General features: G+C 35.8%; 1 protein-coding gene across 1 annotated transcript; it reads left to right on the top strand.

The window, feature by feature from the left end:
• On the top strand, positions 1–8,912 carry LOC138852366 (sacsin-like; the record flags this gene model as incomplete). The annotated part of the gene is given in 1 exon segment (XM_070082578.1): positions 1–8,912. A coding segment is annotated over 1 exon segment (1,370 nt), but the record flags the coding sequence as incomplete, so codon positions are not given.
• Positions 8,913–11,254: the final 2,342 nt, after the last annotated feature.

Below are 11,254 nucleotides of genomic sequence, written 5' to 3'. Positions count from 1 at the left end.
AAAATATTCCAATAGTGCATTTGCTCGATCACAAAACCTTTGTTACTGCTAATTTAGTGATTCAAAACTTGGAAGAAGAAATAATCCCATATTTATATAAAGTACCAATTAAATATGGGGAATATATTGATATTTTCAGAAAACTTGGAGCCCTTGAGGTTGCAACCTGTGATGTTTATGCTCAGGTTTTGAGGATGATCTTTAAAGATAGTAATGAGGAAAAATTGCATCCTGGGGAATGTAAGTGTATGATATCAGCTCTTAAAGGGCTGCTGAAAAATGAGCAGATGCTCAAAAATCTTGCAGTAACTGAGCTCTATCTTCCTACAAAAGAAGGGAAATTGAAAAGGTCTGTGGAAATATTTGTATCAGACATTGATTATTTTGAGACCTCGAAAGAAGAAATTAATATATCAATATTTGTTGGATTTGAAGCCTTAAATTTAGCAATAAAGGATACTGATTTTGTAAAGTTATTGCCAGATAATTTACAGCCAAAATATTTATCAGGAGTTGTGAAGGAAGACATTGACAGCAGTGCTGAAGAAATATCAACACATTTGCTTAAACAAATAAGAGAGTTTCTGGCTTCTGATAACTTGAAGACAGCGATAATAAGGATTATCAATCATGATAGAACAGCAAAGGAATATAGCGTAAATGAACTGGAAGTAAATGATTTGAGGAGTAAATTTGACACAGTAAAAGTGAAGCAAGTGAAGAAAATTATCACAGTTCTTAAGTATAATGAGGATGAATTAGGGAGACAAACAAAGGAATTCTTTGTGAAAGTTAGTGATGTAGGAGTAAGACAAGTAACACTATATATTTGTGAGGCCATAAACAAAATTTGTATTGCTCGTGCAATGTTGGAAACTTTCACAAAATTGCTGAATTTAACTTCAGCATCAGTGAGTGTAAATTTACTAAGTATATTTATGTTATATGAAACTCCACATAGTATTAATGAGATGCTGAAAAAATTAGAAATAACAGCAAGGAAAGAAAATAATTTTGCACATGCTTTTTGCCAAATGGAGACTGGCTCTTATCTTGACGACAAATTTATCCCTTTGCTAAATAATAAACTTTGTCAATTTTATGAAGGAGAAATTGCCTGCATGAAGAAATGTATTTTGGGAAAAGTTGAAGATGCTGATGAGAACATTTATATTATTATTAGAGTGAAATGTTTAGTTAGACGTCATGATAAATTGTGCATGGATGAATATGAAGTTGAGACAGAACTTGAAGCAAAATCTAGCATGACAGTTCAAGCCAGTCAGTTGTACAAATTTGTAAGAACTGATATATTTGCTAATTTATCTGAAGAAGAAATTCTAAAGAATATAAAAAAAAACAGATTATAGAGATACTGAAAGATGAAGATAAAAAAGAAAATAAACACCGCTTGCAGTGCTTGATTCGCAAGTGGCATCCAGATAAGAACATCCATAGAGTTACTCTCAGTACCCATGTAACGCAATATATATACAACAACTGTTAACTAGATCGAAAAGAGGTGAAGTGATATCAGATGATGAAGACATATAAACATCAAGGAATACCTGCAACTCATTCAAAACATCAAGGAATACCTGCAACTCATTCAAAACATCAAGGAATACCTGCAACTTATTCAAAACATCAAGGAATACCTGCAACTTATTCAAAACATCAAGGAATACCTGCAACTTATTCAAAACATCAAGGAATACCTGCAACTTATTCAAAACATCAAGGAATACCTGCAACTTATTCAAAACATCAAGGAATACCTGCAACTCATTCAAAACATCAAGGAATACCTGCAACTTATTCAAAACATCAAGGAATACCTGCAACTTATTCAAAACATCAAGGAATACCTGCAACTTATTCAAAACATCAAGGAATACCTGCAACTTATTCAAAACATCAAAGAATACCTGCAACTTATTCATACCTGGAGATCCTCCATCGTAAAAGTGATGGAGGATCTCCAGGTTGGATCATGTACATGTGTCATCAGGTAAGACTGACACTTTTATTAGTGTTGTTCATTACATAAGAACACAAGAAAGAACACTGCAGCACGCCTACTGGCCCATGCGAGACAGATTTGAGTCATCTCCCAGCTTAAACCAATGACCTACCTAGTCAGGTCAGGTCACATCTTAAGGAAGGAGCACGGTATCAGACCTGTTAGCACAAGCTAGTCAGGTCCAACTCACACCCACCCACACTCACTCGTGTATTTTTCAAACCTATTTTTTTTAAAACTGCACAACGTCTTAGCTTCTATAACGGTACTCGGGAGTCTGTTTAACTCATCTACAACTCTATGACCATACCAATACTTTCCTAAATCCTTCCTGAATCTGAATTTTTCCAACTTAAAACCGTAAGGTGTCCCATAGCTCGATCGCTAGTGTACTCATCTCGGAGTTCGAATCTTCTATACTGCCAGAAAACAATAGGAACGTGTTTCCATAAGACACCTGCTGTCCGTGTTCACCTATAAATATAAAATGGGTACCTAGGTGTTAGTTGACTGGTGTGGGTTGCATCATGGGACAAAATTTACCTAATTTGCCCACAATGCTCAGCATAACAAGCGGTTTTCTATATTGTAATATGCCTTTGATGCCAGCTAGGCTTGTATACCTTGTACATGTATTTGTAGAAATAATGATATATTGCTGCGAGACCTGTCTTGGCTACATATTTTTAGCACGCTATTTGCATTCCCTTTATTTATTCCTATTTTCCACTTATTTGCCTCAATCATATCCCCCCTTTCAAAAGAGTGCAGATTCAGGGCCCTCAGTCTTTCCTCATAGGGAAGATTTCTGATACATGGGATCAACATCGTTATCGTCCTTTGTACGTTTCCTAGTGCATTTATATCCACTCTGTAGTAAGGTGCAGCATAATCTAAATGAGGCCTAACCAAAGATATATAGAGTTGAAGAAGAACTCCTGTTATATACGCTTCTTGACATGAAGCCAAGGATTCTGTTCATTTTATAGCCATCACTTATGCTCTGTTGCCTTGACTGTAAATTACTGCTAACCAGAACTCCCAAATCCTTTTTGCAATCAGTAATATTATGATCCACATTATTTAGTTTATATGTGACATAGTTATTTTCTTGTCCATTATTAGAACTTTGCATTTGTCTATATTAACCTGCATCTGCCACTTCTCCATCTACTGCATCAGTCTATTCAAATTTTCCTTAATGTCGTTTAAATAAATTGTGAACAACAAAGGGCCCAACACTGACCCCTGTGGAACACCACTCGTGATGGACCCCCGCACTGCTTTCTCCCCACTGATGCAAGCTCTCTGCTGTCTATCTATCAACCATGCCTCTACCCAGGAAAAAAATTCTCTTGCTATTCCGTGTGCCATAATTTCCCTCAAAAGCCTCTAATATGAAACTATCAAAAGCCTTGCTGAAGTCCATATACACAGTATCATATTCATTACCATGATCTACCTCCTCAAATCAAATGGTGAAAAAAGTTAGTAAATTCCTAAGGCAGGAACGTCCCTCTTTAAAACCGTGCTGAGATTCATTAATCAATTTATGCCTTTCAAGATGGCTATGAATTGCATCGGCAATTATTGATTCCATAAATTTTCCCACTATGGAGGTAAGGCTTATTGGTCTAAAGTTCGAAGCTAAGGACCTGTCTCCTGCTTTGTAAATTGGTATTACGTTTGCCATTTTCCACTTTTCTGGCACTATGCTAGTTTGTAGTGATACGTTGAAAAGACTAGTCAAAGGTTTGCTATGCCCCTCTTTACATTCCTTTACAACCCTTACAAACAGTTCATCAGGGCCTGGGGATTTGTTAGGTTTTAATTTCTCTGTTAATCTGAGGACCATGTCACTAGTTACCCTAATCGTGCATAGGTTATTATTTCTGGAATTTCGCTAGTATCTTCCTGTGTAAAAACTGATAGGAAATAATACTTAAAAATTTCACACATATCCTGATCACTATCAGTGGTCAGACCTGAGTTACTTTTAAGTGAGCCAGTCTTGTCCCTAAACTTACTTCTGAATACCTGAAAGAAACATTTTGAGTTAGTTTTCAAATCCCTTGTCACTTTACCTTGATAATCTCTTTCAGTTTTTCTAATTTCCTTTTTTATTTATATCTTTAATTGAATACGTATATTGATTTCTTAACTGCACATCCACTCTTACGATACGCCTATATATCTCTCTCTCTCTTTTGACCAATGAGATGTTTTAATCTATTGTTTATCCATTTGGGGTCATTTTTGATTGATCTAATTTCCCTACTAGGAGTATAAGTTGTCAGGGCAGCTAGAACTATGCTCTGGAAAACGTCATATTGGCAGCCAACACCATCTACCTGATCCATAGTCAAATTGTTCCAATTTAGCCAACCCAGGTAATCTCTCAGTCCCATGAAATCGGCCAAGCGGAAGTCTGGGAAAGAGTTTTGATTACAGTTACTTGGTTAATTCCATGATATATTGAAACTAATGATCTGTGATCGCTTTCCTCAAACTCATCATTAACCTAAAGGTTATTAATTAGTGATTCTCTGTTGGCAAAAACCTAGTCAAGCAGGTTGTTTTAAAAAGCAATCCTGAATCATGTCAAGAAAGTCACTAGACTCAAGATTTTCTGTCACATTGTTTCAATAAATTAGTCTAAATTTAAAATCTCCTATTGAAACACTTTCATATCTAGACGCCTTAGGAATTTCATCCCATAGCAGCTTACTGCACTCCCTATCAAGGTTTAGGGGCCTATAAATCACACCCAAAATTTATTTTTCACGACACTAAAGAAAATTTAGCCAAACAGATTCTGTGTCTAATGTCTCTAATCTTATATCTTGTCTAACACAACATTTTAAATTATCTCTGATATACATCGCCACTCCACCACCCTTCCTGTTGACCCTATCAGTGTATGTGGCATTCAGAAGGCATTTCTCTACCTTTCAGGTTGAACCAGGTCTCCGTTACATCAATAATTTTCTGTAGTACCTGCACATACAAGTAATCTTAGTGCATTTGTCTTATTTCTTAAACTCCTACTGTTAGTATAATAAACCTTAAGAGAGCTAGTCACTCTCTGCCCTCTATTGTCTCTCTTTGGTTTTTGATCAAATGCTCTGCCTTTCCTAGCAACTTTATTTTGAATGTTGTCTATAAACACATCCTTCAGGTGTCCTGGTAATATTTGTTGTTTTCTACGCTTGTACTGCAGCTTGATTGTTTCCCATACCATCCATACCACTATAATATATCAGTTTAAAGTCCTTGACAAGTCAGCAATGGCCCCCCTTCAGTCGAGATGGCTAATGCAACCACTCCGGCCCCTGAGAAATGTATCCCATCCCTTGCATGCTTATCACGTTTGCCATAAAATTTGTCCCAGTTATCAAAGAATGGGATTACAAGTTCCTTGCAGTACCTGTCTATCCAGCAATTTACACCAATTGCCTTACACATCCATTCATTGCCCACTCCCCTTCCAGGCAAAATACTACAAAAGATTCGGATCCCTCCCCTAGACTTAGTTACATCTATGGCTGACTTGTAGTAGTTCATAATAAATACACAGTGTTCACTTCTTAAGAAGAAATAAATATATAGTTTAAATTTTCTGTCTCAAAAACATTTGCAAAACAGTCTGATACTTTGGCATTCCAGATTTGCTTCTTGACTCAGTTTCTTGCATATGGAAATTTTCCTTTACAACTTGTAGGGAAAAAAATAAGTAAGAATCTTACCTTCACTGAAAAGCACATTATAGAAAATGACTAACATTCAAAACACAAGGAACTTACTCAGTTTTGGTAAATAATTAACAACACAAAGAAAGAAATCATAGTATAAGAAGTTTGAATGTACTTGGGTATAATATGAATATAAAGAAGATAATTATTCCAGTTCTTATAAAGTGAAAGGAAACAAAGTCTTTACAACAAAATAAATAGCCAAGAATTAAAAGAATTTATTCAAGTTAATTTAAAAGTAATTGCTAATGAGAAGAGATTCTGTGAGTATGGAAATTGAAATATTAAATTTGGGACAATTTAATGTAAAAGTGGGAGATATTATAATGTGTAAATATTTGGAGTGTGTGATGAAGGTGTCACCATGAATGTTTTGTTCAAGAAGAAATCTGATAATAGGTAATAATCCTATGCAAAATAAAAGAAAAGACTATAAAATTACTAGAAGATATATTTTTTTATTAACACATCGGCTATTTCCCACTAAGGCAGGGTGGCCCGAAAAAGAAAAACTTTCACTATTATTCACTCCATCACTTTTGCCAGAGGCGTGCTTACACTAAAATTATAAAACTGAAACATTTACACCCCTCCTTCAGAGTGCAGACACTCTACTTCTCATCTCCAGGACTCAAGTCTGGCCTGCTGGTTTCCATAAATCCCTTCATAAATGTTACCTTGCTCACACTCCAACAGCACGTCAAATTCTAAAAACCATTTGTCTCAATTCACTCCTAACATGCTCATGCATGCTTTTTGTAAGTCCAAGCCCCTCGCATACAAAACCTCCATTACCTCCTCCCTTCAGCCTTTCTTAGGCTGACTTCTACCTCGTCTTTCCTCCACTACAGATTTATACACTCTCGAAGTTATTCTATTTTGTTCCATTCTCTCTACATATCCAAACCACCTTAACAACCCCTCCTCAGCCCTCTGGATAATAGTTTTGGTAATCCCGCACCTCCTCCTAATTTCCAAACTACGAATTCTCTGCATTATATTCACACCACACATTGCCCTCAGACATGACATCTCCACTGTCTCCAGCCTTCTCTTTATTGCAACATTCTCCACCCCATCCATGCTTTGCACCCATATAAGAGCATTGTTATAACTATACTCTCATACATTCCCCACTTTGCATCCATGGACAAAGTTCTTTGTCTCCTCAGACTCTTCAGCGCACCACTCACCTTTTTCCCCTCATCAGTTCTATGATTCTCCTCATCTTTGATAGACCCATCTGCTGACACGTCCACTCCAAAATATTTGTATACATTCACCTCATCCATACGCTCTCCCTCCAATCTGATATCCAGTCTTTCGTTGCTTAATTTTTTTTGTTATCCTTATCACCTTTTTCCTATATTCACTTTTAATTTTCTTCTTTTACATACCCTACCAATGTCATCCACCAACCTCTATAACTTCTCTACAGAATCTCCCAAAAGCACAGTGTCATCAGTAAAGACCAACTGTGATAACTCCCATTTTGCATTAGATTCTTTATCTTTTAACCCCACACCTCTTCCCAAAACCCGAGCATTCTCTTTTCTTACAACCCCGTCTATAAATAAATTGAACAAACGTGGTGACATCATACATCCTGTCTAAGGCCTACTTTTACTGGGAAATAAATTCCCTCACCCCTACATACTCTAACTTTAAGCCTTACTATCCTCGTAAAAACTTTTCACTGCTTTCAATAACCTACCTCTTATTCCATATATTTGGAACATCTGTCACATTGCCCCCCTATCCACCCTGTCATACCATACACCCTGTCTTGATATGTTAATGCATTTAGTCCACAGTGGTATATTGCAAACTATTCTGTAAAAATATTCTGACTTTGCTCACTCTAAATAAAACTAATATTTGCATTTGTTTGAGAGCAATGTATGTTATGAATATTATTCAGAGAATTTGGAGCTTCAAGGTGATGTGAATGATTACTGTTTCAAGACTTGAAAATCTGACCCCACCGATTTATGCAGGGTCAGTACTATTTTAAGGTTTGAGGACCTGGCCCCACTGATTTACTCTGGGTCAGAACTATTTTAAAACTTGAGAACCTGACCCAACTGATTTACTCTAGGTTAGTACTTTAAGTCTTAAGAACCTGAGTCTACTGATTTACTCTAGGTCAGTACTACTTTAAGACTTGAGAACCTGATCCCACTGATTTATGCAGGTTCAGTACTATTTTAAGGCTTGAGAACCTGACCCCACTGATTTACTCTAGGTTAGTATTATAAGGCTGGAGAACCTGACCCCATTGATTTACTCTAGGTCAGTACTATTTACTCTTAGCATTATTTTAAGATTTTGAGTACCTTACCCATAAATTTACTGTGGTCTAGTACCATTTTAAGATTTAAGAACCTTGCTCTTTAGTTTACCTTGGTAATATAACTCTGTAATATATGACCTTTCATGAGTAAACGGAGTAGCTATTATATATATTTTACTGCACTGATTACAATATTTGTGATTATTACAGTGCATGGTATTTTTAGGTTTGTCAATGTTACAGTATATGGTGTGTTTGTCACTGTCACAGTACAAGATGTTTTTATGCTAATGATTGTTGCAGTACATGTTGTGATTGTTTGGGATTGTTACAGTACACGATGTGTTTGTGATTGTCACAGTACAAGGTGTTTTTATGTTTGCAATTGTTACAGTACAAGGTGTGTTTGTGATTGTTACAGTACAAGGTGTGTTTGTGATTGTTACAGTACAAGGTGTGTTTGTGATTGTTACAGTACAAGGTGTTTTTATGTTTGCGATTGTTACAGTACATGGTGAGTTTGTGATTGTTACAGTACAGTACATCCCTTGTGTTAATGTATTGTGATGTGTACTGTATTGTCTTCTGTTTCTTAATACTGTTTCTGTACTTTACATGTTCTGTCTTACAACAATGTTTATGGTATGTTTATTATAATGTTTGTGACTGAAATATGTAATATGAAATATGTGACTGTATGTCTTTGATATGTATTTTTTTAATATTTTATGATATGTATAGGGTACACATCTTTATTCTTTTGTAGTTTTCTGAATTTTGTAATATACTTCCTAGCAACCCCCAATCCTGTATAAATTACTAAATTAAAAAAGAAAAATTTCTTTTTTTTTTTCTTTTTTTTTAGTCACCCTGGCTAGGTGGGATCTGGCCGGTTTGTTAAAAAACAAATCTGTATAAAATGATTCTGGTTTATATATAATGTAATGACTTAATATATAGTACGTATTGTACATTATTAACTCTGAAGTGATGTAGTACGACTGCTTAATAAGAAGAGGTTTTTATTAGTTGGTTTATTGGGCTTTAAGGCTTTAGATTACTGAATGACTAATATGACCTGCTCACCACCAGTCAAGAATATTCTGTGTATACTCTGTATACTGTATGCTGACATACACTTGTCAGCATATAATGAGAGGCATACGCCGAGACATTCTTCTCAGCGTTTATGCTGAGATATATGTATGCCAATGTGTATGTGTTTTGGTGTATATGCAGAGATACACTTGTTAGTGTATATGGTGAGACATATATTTTCAATGTATGTGCTGAGAGACATGTGCTGTCAGTTTACATGCTGAGAGACATATTGTCAGTGTATGTGCTGAGAGACATATGTTGTCAGTGTGTGCTGAAAAACATATGCTTGTCAGTGTATATGCTGAGAGATATATGCTTGTCACTGTATATGCTGAGAGATATATGCTTGTTAGTGTATATGTTGAGAGACATATACTTGTCAGTGTATATGCCGAAAGATATATGCTTGTCATTGTATATGCTGACATATATTGTCAGTGTATATGCTGAGAGATATATGCTTGTCATTGTATATGCTGAGAGACAAATATTGTCAGTGTATATGCTAAGAGATATATGCTTGTCAGTGTATATGCTGACAGATATATGCTTGTCAGTGAATGTGCTGACAGATATATGCTTGTCAGTGAATGTGCTGAGAGACATATATTGTCAGTGTATATGCTGACAGATATATGCTTGCCAGTGTATGTGCCAAGAGACATATATTGTCAGTGTATATGTTGAGAGATATATGCTTGTCAGTGTATATGCTGACAGATATATGCTTGTCAGTGTATATACTGACAGATATATGCTTGTCAGTGTATATGCTGACAGATATATGTTTGTCAGTGTATATGTTGACTGATATATGCTTGTCAGTATATATGTTGACAGATATATGCTTGTCAGTATATATGCTGACAGATATATGCTTGTCAGTGTATATGCTGACAGATATATGCTTGTCAGTGTATATGCTGACATATATGCTTGTCAGTGTATATGCTGACAGATATATGCTTGTCAGTGTATATGCTGACAGATATATGCTTTTCAGTGTATATGCTGACAGATATATGCTTGTCAGTGTATATGCTGACAGATATATGCTTGTCAGTGTATATGCTGACAGATATATGCTTGTCAGTGTATATGCTGACAGATATATGCTTGTCAGTGTATATGCTGACAGATATATGCTTGTCAGTGTATATGCTGACAGATATATGCTTGTCAGTGTATATGCTGACAGATATATGCTTTTCAGTGTATATGCTGACAGATATATGCTTGTCAGTGTATATGCTGACAGATATATGCTTGTCAGTGTATATGCTGACATATATGCTTGTCAGTGTATATGCTGACAGATATATGCTTGTCAGTGTATATGCTGACAGATATATGCTTGTCAGTGTATATGCTGACATATATGCTTGTCAGTGTATATGCTGACAGATATATGCTTGTCAGTGTATATGCTGACAGATATATGCTTTTCAGTGTATATGCTGACAGATATATGCTTGTCAGTGTATATGCTGACAGATATATGCTTGTCAGTGTATATGCTGACAGATATATGCTTGTCAGTGTATATGCTGACAGATATATGCTTGTCAGTGTATATGCTGACAGATATATGCTTTTCAGTGTATATGCTGACAGATATATGCTTTTCAGTGTATATGCTGACAGATATATGCTTGTCAGTGTATATGCTGACAGATATATGCTTGTCAGTGTATATGCTGACATATATGCTTGTCAGTGTATATGCTGACAGATATATGCTTGTCAGTGTATATGCTGACAGATATATGCTTGTCAGTGTATATGCTGACATATATGCTTGTCAGTGTATATGCTGACAGATATATGCTTGTCAGTGTATATGCTGACAGATATATGCTTTTCAGTGTATATGCTGACAGATATATGCTTGTCAGTGTATATGCTGACAGATATATGCTTGTCAGTGTATATGCTGACAGATATATGCTTGTCAGTGTATATGCTGACAGATATATGCTTGTCAGTGTATATGCTGACAGATATATGCTTGTCAGTGTATATGCTGACATATATGCTTGTCAGTGTATATGCTGACAGATATATGCTTGTCAGTGTATATGCTGA

Source organism: Cherax quadricarinatus, chromosome 1 (assembly GCF_038502225.1).
Source record: "Cherax quadricarinatus isolate ZL_2023a chromosome 1, ASM3850222v1, whole genome shotgun sequence".
Taxonomy (NCBI): Eukaryota; Metazoa; Arthropoda; class Malacostraca; order Decapoda; family Parastacidae; genus Cherax; species Cherax quadricarinatus.
Note: the sequence above shows the minus strand (reverse complement) of the source record. Positions and strands in the feature narration are given on the sequence as shown.